This window comes from Nothoprocta perdicaria, unplaced genomic scaffold (genome assembly GCF_003342845.1).
Source record: "Nothoprocta perdicaria isolate Ctin4 unplaced genomic scaffold, notPer1 scaffold_32, whole genome shotgun sequence".
Lineage (NCBI taxonomy): Eukaryota > Metazoa > Chordata > Aves > Tinamiformes > Tinamidae > Nothoprocta > Nothoprocta perdicaria.
This window is the reverse complement of record NW_020455555.1, coordinates 1,584,617-1,612,322: the sequence shown is the minus strand read 5'-3', so window position 1 is coordinate 1,612,322 and position 27,706 is coordinate 1,584,617. Positions and strand designations below refer to the sequence as shown.

Here is a 27,706-nt window from a genome sequence, read left to right as displayed (position 1 = left end):
ATTCCTGATTGAGGTTTTTTTTTTTTTTTTTTTCTTCACATGCAAGCCTTGCAAGATGTGAATGTTTTAGTACTATTTGCAGGAGAGGTCAAGTCAGTGTGCCTCAGTGTTTTATTCCCATCATATACAAACTTACTCAATTTATTTGAGATTGTAAAATGGCCTAAGTCAATTATGGTTGGAAGTGGTTGTACCACATGTTCTTGTGTTACTGCCCTCTGCATTTCATTCATTTCAGCCAATGAAACAAACCTTTTTACTGAGTCATAAGCAAGAAGTGGAAGTGTTAGTATTTTATGAGGTTCAAACATGGCCACAACCTAAAACAAATTATACTTTTTTTGCTATACACTAATATATTACTGATTTTATCTTGCYAATATCTTTGCTTTCTCACAAGATGCATTCAGGAAAACAGTTGCTGCAGCTTCATGGGCTAGGGTTTGTGGTCGCTCGGTGACTGCACGGTTGCTTCCTGTTTAGCGGGTGGCTTTGTCGCAGTGGAGTTGCATTTGCTACACAGGTCGTGCATTTCTAGGAGGCTTTCTTCCACAGCTTTTGCAAACATGTCAGAAGAGGTTTCCTTACAGTCTTTAAAGCTTGAGATGCAAAATAATATATGCTCTGGCTGAGGGTTATAACATGCTCCGTAACCATTGGGCACCACAGGCCCATAGCAGCAGAACATTTCCGTGGTAGTTGGAACCTGGTTGCAGGGAGAAGGTAAGGAACAATTTCTGGTTAAACGGGGCTTCTGAAGTGCTGGTTAGGATTAAGGCAAAACCAACAACTCCTGCTCTCCCTCCCCGCCAATGCTGCTAGTGTTTGAAGTGCTGTGAAGCACCCTATAAAGAATAAGGGGAATAACATCCATCAGCAGTCCAGACCTTGAGCTGATGTTTGGAAGGTAAAAACTCATCTCAGTGTAAAATTTGATTGCCAGCATTAGAAAACCGGAATCATTTGAAGTAGGTTAATGCGTTTCTTTGCTCACTGTATATTTAACAGCTATGAGCTTTATTTACGTATGATGGACTTTTTAAGGCTGTATGTAATTAGGTATTTACATAGAACTTCTTTGAGGTTTTTCTTAATTTAGCTTAATCTTGTTACATTGAAATGGTATGTGAAGGCAGTAATCAATTACAGAATGTAGTTTGTCCATTTTTTAATAATCATTTATAATTGTGATCGTGTCTAAAAATATATTTTAGTGTCCCTAGGTACCAGCTAAAATTGCATTTCTATTACACTTCAGTTTAATTATGGCATAATATTGGAGTGAAACACTTTCTGCTAGAGAAAATAAAAGATGTGTTAGAAATCTGTATGCTTCAGACTTTGTGTACATGGGCCTTCAGAAATGACATTTGTTTTTTTTAATGGTGTAGAACAAGCCATTAGTCCTGCTAATAGAGCCATAGAATTGTCAGATAAATTTGCTGTGCAACAGCTGAAGGCCATAGAGCTATTCAGGAACGCTCTTTGCTCAGGGATAGTTTCTTGCAGAATTTATGTAGCAGTATGGTGGTTACACTCACTCATGTCTGAAAGCCTACAAACATTATGACAAGATCAAATTACTTATTAAGGTTTTATGCTTCAGCATGGTATTATAAGTCTTTGCACAGTTCCAATCTATGCAGTTGAGTTAGTGTTTCTGTAAATGAATTACTGCATAGATTTCTTCTTTCATTAGGATTGCCACTATATGCAATGAAACATTTAATTTTTAAGCTGTATACTGCAATGGGCTTCTCCCTTCTGAGATCATCAAATATAGAAAGTGTTGAGTCTTAAGAGTATCTTAGTATAGTTGAACATAGCTGTAAATCTGTTAAGTGTCTGTAAATTTGAATGTCTAAAAATGTCTAATACATCTGTAAATCCAGATGCATGCCTGCAGAGATTACAGTCTGACAGGGAAGAACYGAAGGCTCCAGAAGATTTTAGACGTAGATACTTTTAAGGAGAAAAATTGTCTTTCCTCACTTGAAATGGCAGCCTGTCTGGCTTGTGGCTGTTCTGTCCTGAAGAAAAGAATTCCCACTAGAGCTGGTGCCTGGTGGGGAAAGAGGAAAAGACTGGAAAACTGAGGATATGTAGTATGGAAAGCAAGGAAGGACTGGAGCCCATCATTAAAAAAAAAAAAAAAAAAAAAAAGCTGAATTCATCTGTATGCATTTCCAGAATTTGAGGGAAAGGCTTTGAGGTGTTGCAGGGGAACTAACAACTTCAGTCAGCATTTACTGTGCTAATTTGGATGAACCAAAACTGGAAAATGTATCTGGAGAATTTTGCAGACCTCTTAATGAATCAGTGTTGTTTGTTTGTTTTTCAATCTATTGTTCCCATTGTGAACTGCAAAGTCAAAAGGACAAGTGTGAATTAGCTTTTGCATAAAATACGAGTGAATATGAAAAACTCACCTGGCTAGTTGAAAGGATGAATCGATTGCTTGTCAAATACGTCTCATCAGTAAATATCTCTGGCAGTTCCTTCAGGTGTTCCCGTGCCACCTCTCTCAGTCCCAGCAGGTGATTGTCTATTGCCATTCCAGTAATCGCCTGTGTACAACATGACATACATCAGCATCCAGCTAAGCATGGAGGTGTGTTCCTGGCTGTTGCTGCCCAGGTTTCTAATTGTAGTTGAGGAACTTGACTGAGTGGTGCCGCGTGTTGCCTCAATTCCGATATTACTCCAGGTAATATCTGCTGCTTGACAACCAGCAATCCATGTGGTTCTTTGTAGTTGTAAGTATTAGGAAAGAGCTTATTCTTGACATATGTCATGTCATGATGTTATCAACAGTAGGATGCTCATAATTTCTCACAGCTGAATTATCATGGATTGATCTTTCAGAGCTGCTGATCATCATCATCATATGGGGCACCAGATCCTCCAAGTATTTTTGGAATTGCCTGTGCATTACTAGAGGCTGCAAAACCCCTCCRGGTTGTAGTTAATCTTTTATTGCATTGCTGCCTGGCACTGAGTCCTGGCAGGTAAAATGCACGTGATTCCATAGAGTTAGATCCAGAGAGGTCTGCTACAGATCTACTAGTGATCACTGAATAATTTAACTTGGAGGGGGCCTCTGAAAGTCATCTTTCTGGTGCAGATCTCTATCAGAGCAGGACTACCTTCAAAGTTAGATCCAGTTTCAAGTACAGAACAGATCTACCACAGTCTACTAGCAGTATGCACCACTTGAGAAGACTGAGAGTAAGGATAAGGATGCATCTCTAATTCACTGCCTGAGCACCCGAATTACCCTCTACCAGGTCTATGTGCTGGTTTCACTAAAGAGCTCAGAGGCAGCTTTTGTTTCTAGGAAGGAATTTGAAAAGAGTAATTGTAGGACAAGATAGCTGGATATGTGGTTGCAGGTTACAGAGCTATCCAGCTCCATAGACTTAAGGAATTCCACTAGATTGAAGATCTTTGACTTGCTAGTGTATGTGATTGAAGATGGCTAGCAGGATCAAAAGCCAACAGAGTGAATAGATGGACAGAGAGCCTATTTACAGGTGTTTTGTTTCTTTAGGAAACCAATCAAAAATTAGGCAGCCGAACAATGGGACTGAGCTGTTCTGACTGAAGAAATTGCCTCAGATGAAAAGAAGCATTTCAAGTCCTTCTTTTTTCCTTCTGTTTATTCCCCAGAAGTGGCCCAAGGGCTATTAGCCGCCTTCTAGGTGGTGAGTGCATTGATTATAGGGAGGCAGAGTTGAGGAAGGGAGTAATGAACAAGGAATTTTGCATTACACCGCAAATAGAACTGATATCCCTGTGGCATGACACAGGCCCCTTTTAACAAGGGAAAGAGTCCATGAGAGAAGCTTGAATTTACAAAAAGCGCAAGCTTGTTTTTCCTCTTAGAAGCAGGCCACTAATAAATGCCTGAAGCAGTGGGCAAGGAGTGCATAATCTTGTTTGGCRTATTAGAGAATAGACACCCATGGGTGAAGGGGCTATTTGTTCATCATACCAAATGGAGCCAGGAAGCTGCAAAAAGGAGCATACATCAGGGCAGCATTTACTTGKTTTTCCCGCAGAGGCAAACTGACTTGATAATCAAAGGAATGTTTTGCTATCGCACAAGATTTATAAGGCTGTTAGCAATGACATTTTTGCAACATAGATCAATGTCATGTCTGAAGAGAGGCCGAGACAGGCTAACTAAATAAACTGTGAGTCAACAGATAGGAAAAAAAATGCTAAATTAAATTTTAGGGCTCCGCACTTAAGATAGCAATGCTACTAGTAAGTCCTAACAAGGGGAAATAAAATCATTAGATTGCTTTTTGCTTTGTGAAGTAGATTTTTTTTTTTTTTTTTTTTTTTTAGGGGCTATTACATTGCATTGCACATATGATTTAGTCAGACCATGCAAGTCTTACCCTCTATTTTAAAGCCACATCAATTAAATTCTTTTTCCCACAGAGATTTGATTTTTATTTCCTTTCCCCATGAGCTAAACGTTGTAACATTTTCTTGGACTGACATGTCTTGAGGAGAGAAAGACTGCCCTGAGATAGTTCAGGTGAGACAGTTTCTCTGAGGTAAGACTTCCTTTAAAGAATAATTTAGCCTCAGCTTCTAAGATACATATCCCAGCATGGTGCTTGAAACGCAAAATTTTCTCCCCATTTATTTTGTTTAATAGCCTTAGAAACAAATCCTGCCTAAACATGACACTTTGCCTCTTCAATGCTTTGAGCATACCCAAGGAAACAGCCACTAGAAGTGAATAATTTCTTGAATATGATGAGTATTTGAACAGTAATCATCAATGATTATAAATAAGAGTTTTAGTGGATTTGTTAGGCAATAGTCTGAAGCAGAACCATGGGCAACAAATTCTCTTTACATAACTAGTTATTAACATTTATTAATTTCCTGAGTGGTTTGAGGAAGCTGTTAGTAGATTGTGTGCTTTGTCTTGACRCAGTCGGATATGGTGTGTTACTCAATCTGAGGCTGTTTTATTTAACAGAAAATGTGTTGTATTTAACACCAATCTATTTCTTTTTCCAGTGGGAGGAATCCCACCCTTTTCTCACATACTGCTTTCAGGCCTTTAAAGGCRAGTTTCTACAATCCTTCCCTCATTGTTAATGACCTGTATTTAACGGCGACTTGGATCAGCTCTGTTCAGTACCTGTCTGTCTGAGGAGCTGTATTCTCCACTGCTGGCAACAGATTTAAAGAAACTATGTCAGCTGAAGATCAGCTCCAAGATAAGGACCTCTCTCCCCTAGCGAGAAAGAACATAAGAAATATGCCAATGATGGTTTAGTAAAGGGGGGGAAAAAAGCTTCCTATGTGTTACAGATTTTATGCCTCAGGTTTCAAGTTTGTGTAATGTTATAGCTTATAGATCTAAATACCTGTAAACTTTGTGAATCTAGATTTTCCRGTTAGAAAATCTATCCTTCATGCATGTTACAAGGCTGCTAAATTAGTTGCTTTTGAAGTCTTGCCTGCTTCTTTTCCTGGTAAGTCACTCTGTTGTCTACTTGCCACTTCATCTTAGAATGCCCCATTTCCCCTTTTCTTGGCTTTCTGCATGGCTAACATTTAATGATGATCACAATCATTAAGCACAGAATAAAGGGCTATTGCATCTTGCTAGTGTTCTACTTTGCAAACCTTTCAATAGTAAGAAAAAAAAAACCCTTGTTATATTTTGACTGCAGGCACTTTAAGGCACAGGCCATTTTTGAATTGTCAACGTGTACAGCACCAAGCTTAGTGGAATCTTAATTCCTGGCTGTGATTCCTAGTTAATGACAGCAATACAGTCATGATACATACATACAGTTTAACAGATTCATATTTACCATGAATATGTTGTATACAGTGTCATGTTCCATGACAGTTCTGGTTGAGAGAGGTTATGCCCAAGAGTGATGCTCTAGCCACTGATGTCTTATATGCAGAATTTTGTCATTTTGCCTTCAGGAAAATAATTTTTCTTAATTTGGATTAGTTGAATAGGGCTATATAAAGGATGTTTGAGTCTTTAGATTTTTTTTAAATATGTCACAGTAAATACTTTCCTATTTAGAGCTGAGTCCATTTTATAATGCTCAAATACTTGAAGACTGCCTTGCACAAACTAATTAGTCTTTATCCAGATAAAAGCATGTTTTACTTACCAAAATAGTGTAATTAGTCTGAGCTGCAATTGCATCTTTAAATCTCTGCATCTTCTCAGAATCCTGTTAGGGAATAGAAATATATCTGTTGAACTGTCTTTCAAGGAAATTGCATTTTCCATCAATTCACCAGCAATCAAATAGGAAGGAATGTGTCAAATACCCCTTTCTCCCCGCTCCTGTGTAGGTACTCCAATGAATGCATCAATGCAAAGCTRTTGGAATTAAGTGTCTTGATCAGCTACAGCACTTGGTGTGAGGGTTGACCAGGCTCATTGGTCATGTTCTGTTTGAAGTTAAAGAAAGATTTACAATTTGTTTCCATTGGTCTTTGGTGGTATAGATTATTGCTAATTGAATCACTTCATTTCAAGTAGGGAATGTAATTGCCAAGTGYAATTCAGCATTTCAAAACAGGCAGTACATCTTCTCCAGAAAGCTTTATCTGGACAATGAYAGTGGTATTAATGAAAACCATTACTGATGTTTTAGTAGCTGGTCAAGAAATAGCACCCCTGAGTGAAAGGTCATCTAGAATTTTCCATGACTGCTCTGCTCTCTTCATAGATGCTTCTCATTTCAGAAAACAAACTAGCAAATCTTGAGTCCTGTCAAATATCAGCTCTTCAACATGAAAGGAACAATCCTAAGAAGTTCTGCCTTGCTGTGCATGAAGTGCTYCAGTTTTGGGAGACCCTGAAACAGCCAAGGATAACTAGGTCTGCAGATGAACAGGGAATCACCTTGAAAGAGTTCTGTCAAGCCAATTCTGTTTTCAGATGATTCTACAATCACAGTATATAGTGATTTATAGTATATAGTGTAATTTGGATTGAAAGCTGTTTAAATTTAAGCAAATATTTTTCTACTTTAAATGTTTGTCACAAAGACAGTCACAGATCTGTTTAGATGCCATTTGCATCTGTCAGTGGATAAGAAGGCAGGAAAATTAGCAGTGGACGGGTTTGCATTCTGCTTGCAGCCTTTTCAGGGGGAATAAAAACTTATTTTCTCCCATTGTGTTTGTTCGTGTGAAGCAATACAGTTCAGGATGCCATTAAGATGGTCACAATATCTGATCTAAGTCATAAAATAAAAAAAGAGAGAAATATTGAAGCCTGGGGAGAGCTAGAGAAGTCAGAAAGTGCTGGACCAAGGAAGGTGGAAAGGAATTGTTGGAGAGAGTAAAAGGAATGTCACYAGGCAATGTGCAAGGCCAGGCTGGCTTGTCCTAGCTCTGCCCCAAGTCCCTGGGGAACGTGTTGGGACTAGAGGTTTGCCAGGTGCCTGAATCAGGAGGGGCAGGTTTGCATGGATGCATGGAAGCTTCTCTTGGAATACTGTTAAGACCCATTTGTAGGCAGCTGAGCAGCATTGTGATAACAGATCGCAAAAGCATCTTCTCATCTACGTGTGGTAGTCACTAGTGTATATAGCAGTATGGTCATCATTGCCTTGAGTTACTATACCAAGTAGAAAGATACTTCAGCCTTCCTTTGAGCTATCAGTTTTAATACAGAACTTCTTCRAATCTTGTTCGTTATGAAGTTCTGCACTTGGTAACTTTAAGGGGATTGAAAAAGTGGTGATCAAACAGAATACTTCTCTGCACAGTTTTTTCCTCATCTTCTGATTTTAGAGCCCTTTTTACAATGTTTCGTTGATTTACACTTAATTTACAGCCCAGCAGTAYTTCTGACAAGCTTAGTCTAGATGCTAAGGATCATCTATGTGGGCTGTTGACACTATAGTGGGCTTTTTGTGTGAAATAATCTATATGGCAGCAGTGTGTTGCAACTAAACATCCACCAGGAAAATGCCCATATGGCRGTGAAGAGCAGTGCGTGGAAGGGGCACACAGAGGCATGCCGGGATACGTGCTCTGAAGGTGCCAGGCGGGCCAGTGGCACAGGTCTGTGCAGACACTTTCTGAGTCTTCAGCTGTCCCTCTTCCCATCACTACCTGCTATGGAGAGCATTTGTGCTGCTGGCAAACGGATGGTGGTGGCTCACAAAAGCCAACAAGATTTTTCATTTTTGCAAGGTGGCTGTCAGGATAGTTTGAAGAGCTGTTTTATTAGCTGCATAATATCTTTTTATCATAGAATCATAGAATCATAGAATGCTTAAGGTTGGAGGAGACCTCAGAGGTCATCTAGTCCAACCCCCCGCTCATGCAGGGTCACCAGAGCACATGGCACAGGGCAGCATCCAAGTGGATTTTAAAGATCTCCAAAGAAGGAGACTCCACAGCCTCCCTGGGCAGCCTCTTCAGTGCTCTGTCACCCTCACTGTCAAGAAATGTTTCCTTAAGTTCCTGTGGAACTTTTGGTGCCTCAGCTTGTGGCCGTTTCCTCTAGTCCTGTCACTGACCACCACTGAAAAGAGGCCGGTCCCCTCYTCACTGCCTCCCTTGAGGTATTTATACACACCGATCAGGTCCCCCCTCAGCCTTCTCTTCTCCAGGATGAACAGGCCCAGCTCCCTCAGCCTTTGAAGCTCCCTCAGCCTTATCATTAAGGTTCAGCTCCCTTGGGAATCCCAGGAAGATAATATTTGTCAAAAGCATATCTTTAAAACCAGAATACTCAATCAGAACACTTCCACCCAAATCAAAGCATGGGAATTGGATTACTTCCCACGCTGCAATGTGCAGCCCAGCTATCTGTTGTAGGGAGCTGGCAGGCAATTCCCCTGCCATGGCCATATAATGATCATCAACTTCACTTGCTCAGCCTACATCTCTCCGGGGAGCAGAATTTGTCTCTTATGATGGATCGTACAGAAGATGATAGTAGGTCGAAACTCAGATGTGTTGTTTCTTATAATGTCATGTTTTGCCACATCTTTTGGATGCTTAAATAAAAATGAAAAGACATAAATGTTTAGCTTAGTTGCTGGTTTGCATAAAGAGCAAAATCCTGTAGGGTAAAAAAGCTAAAATCCTGCTAGCCTGCCTTAYGCCTTTCTGTTCCTGGTTAGTTAACAGCTGATGAGATTGGGGATTGTGAATGCATTTATTTGCTTGGGGTTTTTCTAGAGAAGGTAGAGGAGCCAGACCAACGTACCAATAGAGCTGCCTTATCATCAATCATTGCTTTTACAAAAGCAAATGCTTCTGAGGTAGCAGACCTAATATTGTCGACTCTGCCCTCATCAAATCGGCGTATGGAAGCACTTTCATAGGTAGGGACAAGTCTTCTGTGGCATCTGGGAAAATGAAATAAGAAAAAAGGAATGGTTATTTTCAAGGAATCATAAGGGTAAAAAGAAATATAGGCTCACTGTGTTTCATTGCTAGAGCCCTGATTTTATTTTTTTGCATAGTATTCATCTTAATGTTAATAGAATTCTATAAGAAACTTAAAAAAGATGGATGCTCACTCCTCTAATATGAGGAGCTGCACGCTGCCGTATACATTTCAGTTATACGGCRCTAGTAAAAAATGACTTGCTGTGTGAAAGCAAGTCTAGTAAAACTAGAATTTACTGAAAGATCTCAAGGAATGTTTTATTTGTGCTGCATCATAAAATAATTGTGTAATTAATCATGTACTTACAGGAGTGAAATATGTTTTATTTAAAACAAGAAGAAGAAATGTATGTTGTGTGTGTGTTAATACGAAAATGAAAAGGGGGAAAGGGTGCCATTGGAAACTGAGGTGGACAAAAAACCCACATTGCAAATGGAACAGAGCATATAGACTGTAGTTATAATTTGCATCCAGGTGTACTTAGCTACCACCTCTCTTTCAGGAAACCTACTTTGCCTTAGATATTTCCAGTTCAGTCAGGGATCTGAATTCTAACTAGCTGGCCCCTAAGCTTTTTGTTGCATAAATGGGATTTGTATGATGGCTGAGATCCAGATGAAAATCTTGGACCAGGTCATTGTTGGCCCTGATTAATGGAGTATGCAAAATGTGTTGGGCATCTGTTGGTTTTGGCTAGATAAAGACCACGTCAGGATTTAATTTGACATGATAAAGTTTAAGAATTACTGGTGTAATAGGCCATTCTGCAGGAAACCATGCAGCTGATCTCTATCCTGGAGCATTAGCTCTTCTGACAATATATAAAAGAGATATATAAACTTTGATAATACCATGGAAATCAGAGGGTATTATCAAGTCTCGAGGTGCCCGTGAAGGGAGCAGCAGTAGCTATTATCCTGTATAGGAACCCTGATACAGCACCTATGTTGTTCCCAGCAGCATAGGGCATGCGTGCATGCGGAGCTCTAGCTTATTGCCACCATGCTCCCACGCTACCCTCAGGGGCAAAGGAGCTTTTCTGCCCCATGTACTCAGCCCCCGTCACAGCTTTTGATGCTGTGGATGATAGGACAGGCTGCCAGTCTCTGCCATGTTCCCTCACCCTCTTCTCTGTGTGTGGCACAGTGAGAGCAGCATGGAGGGGCCTGGCAGGGAATGGTTCATGTGGGAGTAGGGTGTGGGTCAATACAGCAAAGTGTCAGAAGGAGCTGAGTGCAGGGAGGACTCTGCTTTGGAAGCAGGGGCAAAATCCATCTTGGCTGCTTTGCAGACTTTGGGTACATCTGCTCATTTCCATGCAGAAGGGTTGTATGCTGAGGAAAATCTCGACCATTTGTATAAACAGCTAATTGAGCATCTCCTTTTGTGCTGCTTTGTTCCTGAGATTTGAATTGATCTTACCTGTAAAATGCTAGCTGAAGTGCTACTTGAATGTAGGCATCTGGGCTAGTCTTTTGTTTTTTGATGAATTCTTTTCCGTAGTTCTCAAACTTGTAGACAGTGAAGTCCAGATTTGTTACTAACCTGGAAGACAAGCAGAGATGGTTACTGTGGGGGACAATACAAAATCCCCCTGTTATATTTGGTTTGCAAATAACCTCCGAGAACATTTCATGCCTGTACCCACTCTGAGATAAATGGGCTTCTATTCTGCAAATGGTCACAATGGTCAAACTTATTCCCACTAACTTTTACTCTTCCAGGTTCTAGACTGGATTTGCCATCTGCAACCCTGACATGAGCTGTGGCTCTCAGATCATTCACTTCCTTTCAGTAGYCCCCCCCGCCCCCCTTTTTTTCTTTTCTCTCTGGTGTTTCTTCTTCTGAAGCCTAAGACAGGGATTTCTTTGTTCTCGACCAACTTCTGAGAAATTTGCAAATGTAAGAAATAGGTGAAGSCACTAAGCTTCTCTCAGTGCATCTATTTGAAGGAATGACTTATTTAAAAATGGCAAAAAATTACTCCGTATCCTGAATATTTTTATATTCTTATACATGCTTTTAGTCACTTTAAGGCCTCTTTTAGGGTGATCCTAACTAGGATGATCACATTGGACAGACTTAGAGTTGATCGTGTGTATAATGTTAATTCTTCACAGAACATTATAACAAAAAAAAAAAAAAAAAAGAAAAGGCCTGAGTATCAAAATGAAATAATATGGAAGAAAATCTTCCATTGCCATGATGCCCATCCCCAAAATCATGCAAATCTGTTAGTGTTGAAACCCAGTCAGAAGAACTAACCTTTGTAACAGCAACATGGATGTAAACAAATTAAATAACTGAATTCAAATTGTTTATTCAAACCAACTGTGTTCTACTTGTCCTGTGCATGCGTTTCCATTAGCCTGACTTCTGCTTTAATTGGATCAAACTACATACCCATAAAAACAGAGTTTGCACCCCTGCAAATAGGGAAGGTCTTTTAAACTGCCTTTCCAGTAATTCTTAGCTCTCCTAGTATTAAAGTGGAAGGAACACAAGGCTAGTGGAATTCTGGAATACTGTGCGTTAATTCCACAAGGACCCTCTTCTGCAAAGAACTGCTGAGTAACTTCTACTTTCCGAAGAATCGGAAAAGTGGAAGGGCAATGGGAGTGTTGTAGGAGGGAATGTTTTCCTGAACACGCTGTGCTGGGTAGTTCCCGGTTCTCAATGATCCTTCAGAAAAATGAGACCTCTCTGCTACCTTTGGAGTTTTTCAGCTGATGATGCCAGATGTGCCTGAATTTCAGGGCAACATTTCCATCTCAGTCTCCGTGGAGCAGGAAGCTCGCTCACTGAGTCAGCGCGGACTAATTTCTTGGAGCTTTCTTTCCTATTAATGTGTGAGAGAAAATACATTAAGGTCATAGCAATTTGTTAAATTGTGCTTTCTTAGCAATTTGCTGTTTAATGACTGATTTCTAATGCTTGAATATGGATTAGGGTGGCCCCAAGCCACTGGAGGAAATTGATGCTGGTAGAGGATTCCCTGGGCTCAGAGTGGGCACAGTAGCTGCAGGGAGAGGGGACTCACATGTGCTTGAGCAAGTGTTCCATGCACTGCACCAAGACGATGCCGTCGAACGGGGAATGCTCACACACAGTACCGCATACTCCATCTCTTCCTACTACAAACTAGGCAAGGGAAAAAGTAAATGTAAGATGTGGTAGTGAATGTATCACATTCTGGATAACTCATCTGTCTTAGCAACCCAATCTGACAAGAGATATTGTCAGTCTCCTATGGTTTTCTTATTGGTCACATCAGGAACTCCCTTGACTTATGGATCCAGATGTGTAGATACAAATGACAATGGGAGAGTCTTGGATCCTTTTTATGCTGTTATTTGGGACCCACTCCTGGGAGGATGTGAACTTTACCAAGGYCCATTTTGCAGTCTGGAAATTGGATTTAGTATCTGCCCTTACAATAGATAAGATTCCTGGCCTAGAAGGACAGGGAAGGATTCTCCTTCAGCATCTGGGAGGGAATGGAAGACTTGTATCTGACAAATTGCTTAGGATCACGTTTTATTATTACAAGTGTCCTATAAAATGATCAAGCTGATCCATATTCAGTTTTTGTACTTTCTCTGGTGTTTTTTTTTTCCACTTCTTTTAAACTGCCTTTGGCTGGACTTCGCCCACTCAGCTCACTGTACATTTATATCACCCTGATGCATCCTGCCTTGATGGTTCCTAGTAGATCTCATGAAGATTTTCATAGGAGATGAGTTTTATGTGATGCAAAAGATTTTACCTGGACTTTCTTTATTGTGCTGCTTCACAGAAAAAATAGAGAAAAATGTGGAGGGCAAAGACAAATCTTATTGTGGGAATACAAGTTTTACTGTGGGAAATACTTGTATAATCTGTGTTTGCATGGAGAAAAACAGGATCTTTCCCCTCCTAAGAATGTCCCTTTGACCTGTGACTAGCCTGAATACATCTGGCTGGGTGAATCCCTCACGTACCCCATGCAAATGTATTTGCTTTCTGCTACCTTTTGACAGTGAATAGGAAGAAAATGTTTATTGCCATTTGTTTGAAACCTCTCTACTAGTGGCCCTGCAAATAACAGCAGGTTCTGTTTAAAGACAACTGGTTCATTCTTTAAAAACATAACATTTGAGTTTTCTAATAATTCATTTACTGTGGCATAAATCAAGAATGACTACTGAAATAGATTTGCAATCGGGTAGCTAGGGCTAGTAAAATTAGTTTAGCATGTTGATGCTTTTAGGTACAGCGAGAGCAAAAAGCATTGCACAAGCAATGTATCAGTCAGAGGTTTTTTCAATTTTTTATGAGGTGTCACTGGTGTTGACAGTTGGAGATTAATACATTGTTYCACCCTGGGTCTATTGCAAAATGTGAAAATAACAGTGTGACACTTTCAAATCCGACAATCAAAATGTGATTGGGAAAACAGCTTGAGAAATCAGCACTTCCAAGAGAGCTTTGACAAGAATGTCATTAAATGAATCAACAGTCTGTTAAGTGAGAACCTAATACTAGCTTAAGCACATGCTGGATTGTAAACAGTAGTATTTCTAGGGTCTCAGGAAGGGGTGTGAGGAGAGAGAACAGAGAAAGCTCTTTTGTTTAGTTTCTTTGTTTTATATTCCTAGTCTAGCTTTTTTCTTTCTTTTAATTGAGCAGAAGTAAATGCCTGCTGTAGCTCTCAGCTGTCTACCTCTCTGTCTCTCCATCTCTAAATATATCCTGCTCCTCATGTGCAAAGGTCAATGTCACAGAAGGTGGAGGTGTTGGAAAAGGCCCCCCAGTGCTACTGAGGCAGCAGGTCTGCCTGCATCCCCTGCCTGCTCTGGGTAGTAGCCATCCAACAGCTCAGCTCTCAACGCCAGTGCCTCTGTGACTTGTTCTCCTGCCACCTTTCTTCTTTCTCCCGCTTGAGTCACAGTGCCCCCAGGGCAATGGAAGTCCCTTGTCACATGCAAGTAGTCTAGCAGAGTGAGGTTGTTACCTGCATAGGTTTGTCATACCAACGGTTGGCCCCGTTTTTGTGGTAGCCTCCCCCGTGGAGCAGTTGCAGTGCCCTTTTTGTGTCGTTGAGCTCCACGCCGCTTGGGCTGTCCAGGCACACCAGGCATATGCACCGTTCGATCATGTCAAGAGAGTCGCGGTTAGTGGAGTCTGGGGACAGAATAGCGAGATGTTCACATGCTGTTATTCGCCATCAGCCCAGCCCAGGGAGTCCCGCTCACAGCCTTTGAGAGCTCACCCTGCCTCTGCAGTGAGGCACTCTCTGGGCCTGGCTCTGCCCAGAGCACAAAGCCTGGGTGCAAGGAAATGTTGCACCAATTCCTTGTTGCGTTAACTCTCACAATATATCTGCGTCTCTTTCATGTAATTCAATAATGCCCACTTTCTTGTTCTGCCTTTAACTTCCTAAAGTAATTATATTGCAAAATAGAGCCACGTTACTTTGAAAACATTGACATTTGTATTTATATGGAGTCTTTTCACAGTGTGCATGTTTTCAGGTTTGCAAATGTGAAGAACAGTTGTGTCCTCTGAAAAAGCAATCATTTTCTTTCATTTACCTGTATTTTTAAAATAAGAAAAAATGTTCCTCCTAGAAATCAGTAAAATAGGTTAATAAAGAGCTAGAAAAGTTAGATGCTTGTCATCCAGACTAGTTCTCTAGGTGCTCTGCAGTAAAATTAAATAAATAAAAAAGCAAGCAACAAAAAGGAAGGCAGGAGAAGGAGAGACCTGGCTGAGAAAGAAGTGAGCTGTGGGTTAGCATAAGGCACTGTCTGTCTCTGTCCATCAGCTCCTGCAGGGAAGTTGGCAGCGGGGAAGCTGAAGTGCCAGAAATATAAGGATGAAGAAATATCCCCAGCTCCWTAGCCACAGAACCTTTTTAGCATATGGCACTTGCAGGGCTGGGCACGATTATGGTGTATTTTTCATTGATGCTCTGGGTATGTCAACACAAAGTCTGAGGAGAATCTCGTGGATGGAAATGGCCACATATTGCCCAGATACTTGGCTTCAGATACTTGGGGATGGGCATCTTCAAGGAAAGACTGCWTGGATAGTGATTTACACACTGCAACACTTTGCTTAGAGTTCTGCTTTATGTTAACAAATAGATTTATGTGTGTTTCGTTGTGGCTGCTCCCCACACAGACAGGATGCCCTTATTCTGACATATGGCTTCAGAGCAGCTTGAGTCTGCATATTGGAGTGAATAAAGTTGAGATCTGTTGGAAATAGAAAACTATCACAAAGATACCAGGAGGAGGGAGGGGAAAAAAAAAAAAAAAAGGTTGATTAAACACTGACAAGGATCTCATGTAAAGCAGACAGTGAACTGCACAAGGTTTGGTGAATCATGACTTGGGATGAGAAACAAATATTTCCAGAAAGAGTTGAAACAGAGGGAGAAGCACCAGAAAAATCCTGAAGTCCTTCAAGGTTTTGGTTTTTTTTTTTCTTTATTATGTAATAGAGGGCCTTTGCTAAGCTCAGTGGTCCACAATGGGATCCCTACTTAGATTATGGAAGATGCATCACTGTTCTGTGATACTTGGTAGTGCAGGAATTTTTCAGCCATACAGCAGAGCTGATTTCCTTCTTCACTGAAATGAATATTTTGACAAATGCCAAGTAATCTAGAAATAACTATTTTAGAGCTCTTTTTGCTAGTTTTGTCTATTTTTCTTTTTTTTTTCTTTAAGTTGATCTAGGATTACTGATGTAATTTTTATGCAGATCACAAGACAGTCACTGCTTCATTTAAAAACATGGCCTGGAAATAAATTATTAGATGTGTATCTCAATTTTCACTAAAATATAGGCATCCATTTCTCTCCTTTTATATAAAATGAAAGGATGCAGAGGGGGAAGCCTAAAACTCGGACAATGATATTGTGTACAGGCTTAAAGAGTGAAAAGCAAGTATCTGTACTGTTTAAATCCCGTGTTTTGTTTTGCTTTCTGCACATTGAGAATGACTCACAGACTTGTATTCAAGTTAGAAGACTTCCCAGGTCAAAGTAAGTGTTAAGAAAGTGATGGTCTGAAAATACCACTCTTTTTTTTTTTTTTTTTTTTTTTTTTTTTGGCATTGGAATTGCTCTGTTGAATTCACTGGCTTGCAAAATTGAGCTCACTGCCTGCAAATCTGGTACTGGTTATAAGAGCCGATGTTATTGCCTTTTGGAAGTACATTGTGATCAAAGGATGAGTTATTTGTTGGGGGAAAGAGTATCCTTTGCAAACATGCAAAATAAAAGTGTACCCAGGTGCAGTATGTACAGTATGTACAGTATGTACAGTATGTACAGATCAACAAATTAAGTTGAATGAGAAACGGATATGAAAGCAAAAAAAAGAAAATGAAGCAAAAGTGATTGTGATTTAAGCCAAACATGCTTTTTTTTCTCTTTTTTTCTATGAGTATGATTTTGAACAAACTTTTTTCTTAATGAAATTTTCTAATAGAAGTTCTTTGAAGCTGGTGATACGCCCGTGAAATTCAGCAAATTCTATAGAACAGAGTGATCAGATCTTTAATATGCCAAGCATTTTGGAGAAATAGTGTCCAGTGCCAACCCAGGAGAATCTGTGAGCAGTGGCATTCTTAACATAAGTAGATTTTAGCATTGATGAATTGAATCAAACCTGACAGTCCCTGAATATCTGATTTCCCTGTCCACAGAGTGGATCCCATTGCTTTAAGAGAGGCTACAAGGGTCCTTGGAGTCAAGTCTCTTACAGAGACAAGGTTTCTGAGTGCTTTTAGCTGCGTGGAAGTACCCTATACCAGAATTCATCAGTACAAACATTAATTGGTTTAGGAGTGTCATCTGCAGCAAATTGCTTTGGGTTGGGAGCTCGTCATTTTACTGGAATAACCACGATATTTTCTCAGTTAACTTCCTTTGAAGTTACTGCTGTATAAACTGACTGAGCATGAGAAGAGTGCTGTGGGTTATGTGCTGTGCAGTTCTTCAAATAGGTACATTTTAAGAAGGCCAGAGAGTCTTCTGGTTTATGCCTTGTGCTGCCTTTTATCAGTGAGAGATTTAATACACACACTAATTATAGGCTMTGCAGTCTTTACAAGAGTAATATTATATCCAGTGTCTATTGTTAAAGTAGTGGTCAGAACTGCRTATGTATGAAGTATATATGAAGTAATTATAACCACAGATAAATTTGAATAAGAAAAGGGAAGAACTTCTTTGGGATGCTCAAAATATTTTGAGGCTATTGGCAGCTCACGTATATTGCGGGGCTTTGGTAAAACAGCAGTATTGTAAACAGCAGTATTTGTAAAGCGTGGATGAATTTGGGATAAAGTTAACATTTGGAAGTTAACATTTTTCTGAGAAGAAAAATTAATACCYAGGCCATCTGAAGTGGCATAAAAGAGGGAGTTTACATCAGTTAGCTTCAAGGTGAAATATTATAAGGTGTGAAGTAATAGGAGGAGAAAAATCCCACTCGTTATCATCATCTGTCCTCCAAGGCATCCAGGAGGGCTAAATGCAGCCTGCTATCAGAGACAGGTAGTTGTCCTCAGGGGACAGTGGGTTCTGCCTTTCTTAGATACTTGTTTATGGTTTGGATGCATCAGTTTCTATCTTTCTCCATGTACTACAGAGAGTGCACTACTAGCTTCAATAGATGCTCAACTTATAGATAACTTAGATGAGATGAAAAAAGTCAGGTAGTTGCTAAAATCTAAGAGGATGTGTCATTTCCATTGGTACATAATGGCTATGAAGAAAGAGACAAATCACAAAATCTGATGTAATGTAATTTATGTGATGAAAAACAGAGAATGGAGCAAGAGGCATTTACATGGCATAACACGTGAACATGTACAGCCAAGGGGGCAGACCATGTCTGTTGCTTCTCTGTAAGCTACAGCTGAACATTTGCAGACATTGAGTTTCTTCCTGCTAGAAAAATTAAATGGTGAGGCTGCACTTTCAGTCATATATTTGCTGTAAGGCTCACTGCCAGCAAAAAAAAAAAAAAAAAAAAAAAAAAAAAAGGCAATGATGGTGAGGGGGAAGAGGAGGAAGAAGGTGAAGAAGGGAAAGCTGGGGTTACTACTGCTAACCTTTCATAAGGATCGTCCTGGCCTGTGCCCATTCTGTTCTTCCATCTGTCGTCAGTAAGCCAATTGGAGGCAACATTTCCTCTTCGTTCTCTGCCATTTTGGCTATCTTTCGTAACTGAGTGAAAAGGTCTCCCTCACTGAGACGACGGAAATTAATGACAACATCCAAAACAAAAAACTGCAAAGGAACAGCAGAAGTCAGCAGAACAGTCACACACTGGCAGAATGGAGCCCCTGCACCAGCCTCGGTCTGGATCTCTTCGAGGTGCTGAAGTCCTGCCAGGAGAGCTAGACCTGAGGGCAGAGGAGGGCCCCAGCTCTGAGACTGGCTCAAGCCTCACTCCCCCACGTTTACACTGGGGAGCTCCAGTGGCTGTAGAGGATTTACATTGGGTATCAGAGTCAAATAAAGCATACATTATTTGAATAAGAATTAAAACGCTTGAGGAGATGAAGTCGGGAAGCATGTAAATAATTTCCAGGTTGTTTAAAAACAACCTAGCAAAYTTCTACGTGAGGTGAAGAAGAAACTTTTGTGGAGAAGGGACTCACCAGAATCCATCTTTTCTTTAGAGGGGTCTGTAGGTACTACAAGTACAGAGCCATGTGCATGTGCTCTGCCCAGGAAATACGCTCTGCTGCCTGGCAGCTTTAACTGCTCTGGCAGATTCCCCCTCTACTGCTTCAGTGTTTCTGCCTCTACTTGTGTGAGCTTGAGCAGATGTAGCATAGAGACCCCTACAAGGGCTAGTGCTGCATGTGCCATGCATTGTATGCCCATACTTGACTGTCAAGAGATGAGCATTTCCAGCAAATGCACTCTAATAGGCTTTTCTTTTCTTTTGTGGTTTTCTCCCTGTTTAATAAACATTTTTGTTTGAATGAGAAAGCAGATGAATTCTGCCACATTCCTCCTTTCTGCATCAGTGTACTCAGAACATAATGTGGGCTAAGGACAAAAATGCTGCAGAAGCATCTTTTGGAAATGTTGACAGTGAATTGTTGGCAAGAACCAAACAAGGCTCCAGTAAGCTCCTATGYAGCACGCTAATCGTGTTCCTGGGCAGTGATTGCATTAGGCTGCTCCTGAGTGAATTTAAGACAACTGAGGAACATAGGAAGGTATAAAAAAAAAAAAAAGAAAAAGCACCCATTTACCTGATTGTTACAAGCAACAATGATATGTTCAGGCTCTGGCATTACACTGCTTTTCTGGGCCACAAGAGTGTCTTTGGTATGTCCTGGAAGACGATAGGAAGAAAAGAGTCCATAGTATTGCTTCATACAGAGAGGATGACCAGACAGCTGTCCACGAGCAAAATCAACAGGTAAAGCATGGCTGGAGAGAGAGAGAAGGGGAAAACAAAGCCAGAGGAAAAGAAGGGAGAGAGACAGAAAGGAAAAGAAATCTAATCTGTCCTTTGTTCTGTTACAATTAGATCAGGTATAACACAAATTGAATAATAAAACAAGATTACAGTTATAAGAGAAATAGATGAATTCCCATACAAAAGTTAAATACATCATTCCTGGCAGCCTCATGCATATTCATTAAGCAGTTGCATTATTGTCTCGTGGAAATGGAAAGAGTAGCAGGTCATGAACCGCTCTACAGTGTGAGTGGGAAGCCTGCTGGACGGGACCCCTGAAACTTGGCCCGATGGAAATAAGCAGAAGCACTGGAAAAGATGTAGCACTTGGGCAAAAGTGCTGGTGAAATTCCTACAAATCGCAGAAGACTTGCACTGCCGAGGGCAGTTAGAGGGGGTCATGCCTGGTGGATGGAGCAGGCTGGACAATACAGAGGTGTTATAGCAATTATGGTTATGGATTGTACAACACRCTGCTGACACTGTAATAGGAAATAATGCGGCTGTCGCTCGGGAGAGGCTATGGGGACATTGGATGAAAGAAGATCTTGTGGTGAAGTTTTCCTTCAGCAGAAGAGGACTACGCTGGCCGCAGACTAGAGAGGGATGGGGCAGTCACACGCCAGGAGGGTTACTGTGAAACAGCTCCTAGTGGAACCTGCTTTATAATAAAGTAGGTTATCTTGTTAAACTATTAAAATTTCTAAAACAGGAATATTTACACAGTTCCTGGCCCTGTGAAACTTTGTATCTCTTCATTTTAAAGTTACTTTTTTGGTTTGTTTTTTGTTCCTCATCAACAAAATAGGGCTATTATTGTTTCCTTTCTCCCACATTTTACATAATGCAGACATCCACTTAATTTATGGTCTCAGATCATAGTTGGGAAGGGGCATGGTAAAAATCATCTATGATGATTGGAAATAGTGAATTAGCAGGATGGATTTAGACAATCTATGATTATAGCAGTCAAGGAATGGCCAATTAACTTTAGTTGGTCTCCCCAAATTGTCAGTGATTTAGTATATGTTTGTCTAAGTTTTTGTTACGTGAGCAAGTTAGACTTTATTTAGAATACTTAGTCCTGGCACTTATATGGAGTATCTGCACAGGTGGAGTTTTGGGCTAACATTTTGTGTGTACTGCATGTTGAAAGGGCCMAGAGAAGCTTGGAGCGTAGTAACGATTAGGGGCTTTAACAGTGACATAAGGAATCAAAAATGTAATTATGGTGAGGAAATAGAGGGGTCGCAAACAAGCATCAGCAACTATGAGCACATTGTAGTGAAGAGTTAAACAACTACTGATCTAAGGCAGACAAATGTAATCAGAGGAGTCTTTGGATCTAGATCAATGAGGTCAAAGTAAGAATGTAAAGTATCTTTTGGTTAAGCAATGTACTTTCTTATCTTGGATGCTATCATATAGAGAAGCAATGAACTACATTAGTATGCAGAAGCACATCATGGTATGTCACTGGTGATGGGCTGTGCAGTTCCGTGACGTTTCTTGGGCCAAAGCAAATGTTCTTGAATATGTACTCAAATATGCCCCTCTTCTCTGCTTTCTGAGGAGATGTCAGACTTTGAACTGAAAAGTTGAACAGCCCCTTCCTATTTATTTTATCAAATTCATATACTATTAGAGCTATGTTATTTGATAGAGACTTTGCCTTCCGTTCACGTAAGTGTTGTCTGTAGCCTATGATGTAGGTATCCTATATTTCAGAGAGGAAAGCGATGCCTCCCCCACTCAGTTCCGTGTCTGTTGTGCCCAGCTCCCCATTATTTTTTTTTTCTTCAGACAGTGATGTCAGCAGTAATTTTGGAAGTTAGTAAGTGAAGTTTCTTAAATACTGTTACAAGCTACATTATGCAGGCTGTTCTTCTGCCCTGTTTATGCCCAGAAAGATGATAATTTTTTTAAAAAAAATATGTATTTATTGGTTACTGAACCTGAGTGCCTGTCATGAGGTGTTTTTCTGCTGGCATGTAATTCTTTTTGGAGGGGTGGGGAGCTAATATGCAAAATACAGGGTGTAGCCTCTCTGAGGGAGTGCCCAGCCTGGCAGTTCGCAGGTACCTGGGGGCATTGGCTTTGTCTGGGGCCAGGGAGCACTCCTTCATCAGGGTAATCTCCGTAGGTTTGTAGGCAAACTCTGGGCTGAACTGCATATTCAAAAACGATGACTATCACCCACCAGAAAACCCTTTTCTGACCCACTAGGCTGCAGTAGTAAAGCGGGAAGCCGATGCAAAGGTGCAGAAGCAGCCCTGCTGCCTCCCCAACCTGGCAGCGCAGCCCGCGCAGGCCCGCGACGGGCAAGTCGGAGCACCTCGGAGCACCTCACAGCCAGCACAAGCCGTGCTGAGGCTCCAAACAGCCGCCAGCCTGCCAAGTTACTTACGTGTCCAGTAAAGCTTTGTAGTCTTGCACTCCCGAAATGAGGTTGGCAGCAAACCTGCAAGCATGAGACAGAAGTGACATCAGGTTTTTTGTCATTCAGCAACATTGAGTCRTTTCTGAAAGATGGAGGAGAGCCTGAATGATTGATTAGGCAGCATAAAGAGAGAGTCTTTAGACTTGGCAAGAAGAGCCCCCTTCGCCCCCTCACCCCAGATTAATTTATGTCAAGAGAAATATGAAATGCTAGAAAACATTCTAGCAATGGTTAAACAAAATTACCACATGAGGAAGCCTGAAAGCAGTTATTTAGAGAATGGGAACAAACTCTGAATATTTAACAGGATCCTCAACATGGGTTTTAATATGAACACTCATAAGCTGTCCAATTTATGAGAGTACTTCCTGTCCTAAGCAGATACTGTCTGCAGAACTGTCGRCAGGTGTATTATTTCCTGGCACTGCCCATTTGCACTGAGTCTGAATGGGAAGCTCTAAGAAAAATGTTTCCTTATTATAGCAGGTGCATTAGAAAATGCAAAGCAGAGGTTTTTAGAAAGCTATGTGCACAATAAATTTAGTCAGTAATGAATAGAAGCATTTATAGTTACATTTAAAGTAAAGTGAAAAGATCCATTGGCTTGTCTATGTAAAATGTTAAAACAACACATATCATCTTCAAGGTTCTGACTGTTTTGTAATAGCATAAATTCATATGCARTTAATTCTTTCCGTAATGAGCAGCTGGAGAGTGCTAAAAGCAAAGAGAAAATTGCACTATATGCAGGTAGATTTGATCTGGTTTACTGCTTAAAAGGAGAAACTATTTTGGCAAGTGCTAAAGAATTGAATCCTTTTTTAAGGATGTCTTGAGAGGTGTATAAATATTCTTGGCTAGTTGTTTACCTCRTCACTTTTAAAATGATTGTAACAGCCCATGACGTTTAAAAGCATAAAGGCCAACCCAGGGACTGGGAACAAGGGGTCTGATGGAGGTGATGGTAGACAGGAGGGATGATTTCTGAGTTCTCCCTTCCCTCCCCTGTTATTTCTGGTTGCTTTTGAGGCGCCCCAAAGAGACAGTTCCGTGCTAGTGTGAGCTTTCTGGTTTGCAGGGTGAGCAGGAATCACAGTGATGGCATGTTARAGATGGCTTTTTAAAGAAAACACTGTGCCAGGAATTTGCATTTCTTTTTCCCAGCAAGAAATGGTTTACTTTAATTACACAAAGAATTGCTTTGGAAATATTTCTTTAAAAAGATAAGCTTTCATTTATTTTTTTTTCCAATGCAATAAATGTAATAGTAATGACGCTTTTTCTTCTGAATTTCAGTATAAGTAACCCCATAAACACTGCCCTCAGCCAGCAGGCCTACTGGGGAATCATTTAACGGGAATAGCCCTTATTTTGTAATGACATTTTGTTGTCTCTTTGCCAAAGCAATGTATTTAAAATATCCTTTAGCTGAGAAAGCTGCAAAGTCTTAGTATGTTACCTCAGCTGGTCGTTTACGTCCTTGAAACACTGACGAGCAAAAATAATTGCTGGGCTAGAATTGACTGGAAGAGCTAGCCGGTTGTTGAGGTACATGTCATCCAGCCAGTAGTTAAACACCTAAGGGAAGGGACAGAAGACGTTAGAGCCACGGGAAGGCAGCCTGTGTGCGGGGAGGTGCCTTGTGCCCCCTCTGTCAGCACTCTGATTAATGGAGCCACTGAGCTTTTCAGCCCAGGCTTTCTGACCCGAGCTGAAATCAGCTGCAATTCCATAATCCTGTTGTTCAGTCGATGGCAATTTACATTGTGTTCCATTAAAAATGAAACAACTCCCATAATGTGGTGGTTTTAATTTTTGTTGTTGTTATTTCTCTCTGCAACAACAAAAATGTTTGAGCACAGCATACTAACTACTGAGTCCTGAAGAATATTTGAGATATATCAAGAGGTGGACAGAATTTTACTAGTGGTGGCTAGTGGTTTCCTTATGGGGCTACAAATATTTATCAATAATGCTCTGTTAGCCCTCAAATACTGTCACGGTGTAGCTGAACACCGAGCGAAAAAAGCATTTCCAAATGGCTTGGTCCTGCAGACACAGACATGTGGAGAGGGTCTCCGGAGGATCCACTTCCGTGCCCACTGGTGCAAATGCAAATCACTGGCGCTTAACCCAGGCGGACGCACATTAAATTTCTAACCACTTTGTCTTGAAAGCATAGAGGTATAAAGTGTTTCTGTATGTCTGAGCAGAGTTTGAAGAATCGTTGTGTGAAAAATGAAGGATTTCTTAAAAAGATCACTTGATCTGAGGAGGTCTATCTGAGTTTAGGAGGCAAGCTTTGCATGTAGTAGCTATAAACAACAACCAAATTATGCAAAAATAATTATGAATGCATGCATCTGTTGGAAAAAGTGTTCCTCTGAGGTATTTCATTGCTGTTAGAACAGATGCTTCCGCCACATTCTCTGGAGTCTTCAAGAGAACAGGATAGAGCTTGACGAGTTAAAATCCAAATTATAACACTTAGAGTTTATCTTAAGGAGCAGCTATTTAATTTTAGTGACCATAATTTGAACTGGAGATGTTTCAGAGAACCTTTTATACATGCTTCCTCTGTGAGTTTTATGCTCTAAGCTGTTAAATGTACATTTCTCTCCAGGAGCTCTATCTTATTTAAGATATGTTTAATTTAGTCACCAAAACCATGAAGTTCTCTAAGCTGAATAAYAAAAACTAGTGGGGTGGTATCTAGTAGGCCCTCAGCCTACAGCAGCAAGTAGTTCATAAAATAAGCGCTGCTTCTAAAATAAAAGCTCTCCTGTAAACACTGTAAACTATTTTTTCTGATTATAGCAAAAATGTGATTGTTTGAGGTTTCTTTTGGGTCCTGCCCCTGGAGAGCTAAGGGAGAGCCGCACTGATGTCAGCAGCAAGCTGCARGATCTCCGTGAATCCATGAAACCACACGCGTGTCTCTTCCTTTCCGGCATGTGAGGGCTTGAATAAAGTCAGTGTTTCTACCTTTCACCTGCCATATTTTAACAGGGTCGCTATAGGCAGGATGGATTGTGATGGTAATTATCAGAGCTGTTTTATTTACAGATTTAATTTTCCTGTCTTAAGAGAGMGAATATATATCTTGGGAAGTAGGATATTTTTTATGTATAGTGTATGTATGTTTAATAGCATATAGCAGATACATATATTCTATAAAGAGAATGCTTTGGGGGAAACTATATTGTATATTGTGACACTGAATGGCCAATTATATTTCTTTAAAAAAAATAGTTCCTACTTAGTTATAATCCAGAATAATTTTACTGAATCAGAGATTTGGCTAGAGGTGTATGCAGAGCACTTTTTATAGACCTGTCACAGTGTATTTTTCTTTTCTTTTCAAAAAAAAAAAAAAAAAATCTGCATCTTGTAATTCCAGATTTTCCATTAAATCACATCCAAACCATTTAATATAGCAATTCTTGAAGACAAGCTGGTATTTGAGTCTGAGGTGCATGAATTCCTTTGTTTATCTCAATGAATTGTTTACCTGACTTAATAATGATGTGGATTTTGACATCGTTTGCAAAGCTGGCTTAATAAGTAAGAAATATATTAATACAATAATTCCTTTATGTAGAGTCTGATATGACCCCTCTTTTATAATGACCTATTAAAAAAATCACTGTGGAAAGCAGTCATCACATCTAGAACATCAGCAGTAGCTTGTAAATGAACATCCTCCAAGACAAGGGATTGGTTTTCTAGTCTGCGTTTGCTTACCCAGTTTGCCGTCTTTTCCCGTTTTTCCTCAAGGATTTGTTGCAAGGATTCCCCTAGGCCTCCTGCACCTCCAAATTGTTCCACGATAGCCTTGGTCTTGCTGAATTGCTCCTCTGGCACCAAGTGTTTCATGCAACGTAGGTACATGTGTAAGGTTTGTTGCAGTGGTGGGACTGGAAGTTTTGACACTGTCTAATCGTAAAACAACAAAAACTAATTATAAACAGTTTCCAAAATCAAAAACAGATTAGTACATAGTTTCCAAAATGTCCTAGTTTTTGTTTTGCTTTGTTTTTCTGCAGGTAGGCAGAAAGAATATTATGAATACAGTATTTTGGAGTAATATATTGATTCACATTACAGGCTGATTTTGATTGCTGCATGTCAGGGCCAACGTGTATGAAAATGGATGTCCTAGAGGAAACCAAAGTCTTACGTAGGCCAGCAATCTCTGACAGCAGTCAGCAGTGGGTACCTAGGGAAAGAGCAGAGCAATCTGGGCAGGTTCAGAGATAGTTCCCACTCCAGTGGGCAAGGGGGAGGTGGTTTGAACAAAAAGTGTTGTAAAATTATTACATGATATTAATGAAGATGCAAAGTGAGTTTAACTTGTAATGCGTCCTAGAGGTGAGGAAAAAAAAGTTTATTTTGCAATTTCAGCTTATTTTTAGTCAGGACATATCTCTTCTGTCATTGATTTGTTTTGGTCAGTGGAGATAAATGTGCCCCAAAGTGTTTKTGTTGACACTTTGTTTTGACCCTGTGTTTCCAGGCAGGCTTACTGTTAATTCCATGGCTCTGCTAAGGAGAAAGGCTTGAAACCCAAGCAGTTTACATGACTAACTTTAGCTATACATGAGAAATGAATCCTGTGGAATGGTCTGATATTTTTGCACTGACAAGAAATAATTATATGCTGTCTCTSATTATGTAGTAATGCATCTTTTGTTGTGTAATAGTATTTCATTTACTGGAAATCCTCATAGGATGTTGGGAGGATCAGTGAGTGTATTCAGATGTGAGAACTACTAATGTTAGTTCAAAGTGCCCAGTTTTAAAATACTGCAAAGTAACTAATGTTCCCTGAAATAAAGAAGTTAGCTCTGGAACAGAGCTTGTTTTACAAGTCAGTTTTAAATTAATTTACCTTAAATTTACAGCACTAAGCTATTTTACTGTCAGCCATCAAAAGTAATTTATCTTCAATCATTTTCTTTCTTMTTTTTTTTCTTTTCTGGGAAATGGTCACTTACCGTCTCATTTTTACCGCACGTGTCTTTCTCCTTCTGCATGGACTTTTCTAGGACAGGCATTCTTGCATTTCTTTTGGTATCTTTTGTTGAAGACAGAAATTGAAGCCACTTGGGGGCAGTTACAGAGCCTCACGCCTCAGTTCTGGAAAAAGAAAAGATTTAAAATCCAGTCAGTCCCCATTATTTATAATCAAAATGTACATGGGGAATATTCCCTGTGCAAGCATACACAGAAGCTTCCAAATGCAAAGCTGGAGAGAAATAGAAGCATTGCTTTCAAAGCTACCAAACTAAGCCCTGTGGAGGTTACTCTGACATTCTGTTTGTCTTATTTCACTATAAATTTCTTTATCCAGAACTATCTAG

General features: G+C 40.2%; 1 protein-coding gene across 1 annotated transcript; it reads right to left on the bottom strand.

Moving 5' to 3' along the window:
- Positions 1 to 409: 409 nt before the first annotated feature.
- CHAT (choline O-acetyltransferase) lies at positions 410 to 27,400 on the bottom strand. The gene is made up of 14 exons (XM_026043088.1): positions 27,341 to 27,400; positions 26,088 to 26,279; positions 23,803 to 23,921; positions 22,311 to 22,364; positions 19,692 to 19,872; positions 18,534 to 18,711; positions 14,415 to 14,584; positions 12,462 to 12,562; positions 12,132 to 12,260; positions 10,844 to 10,966; positions 9,236 to 9,377; positions 6,168 to 6,230; positions 2,430 to 2,567; positions 410 to 706 (listed from the first exon to the last, which is right to left on the bottom strand). The coding sequence occupies exons 1-14, from the start codon at positions 27,398 to 27,400 to the stop codon at positions 437 to 439; spliced, it is 1,920 nt and encodes a 639-aa protein (XP_025898873.1). The 3' UTR covers positions 410 to 436.
- Positions 27,401 to 27,706: the final 306 nt, after the last annotated feature.

Bases quoted from the DNA above. Each gene is read 5' to 3' on its own strand.
- CHAT (XM_026043088.1), bottom strand. From the start codon at position 27,400: ATGCCTGTCCTAGAAAAGTCCATGCAGAAGGAGAAAGACACGTGCGGT. The intron at 19,873-22,310 runs GTAAGTAACTTG...CTCTCTCTCCAG, and splicing joins TACAAAGCTTTACTGGACAC to CCATGCTTTACCTGTTGATT. The intron at 707-2,429 runs GTGAGTTTTTCA...CCCTGCAACCAG, and splicing joins TCATCCTTTCAACTAGCCAG to GTTCCAACTACCACGGAAAT.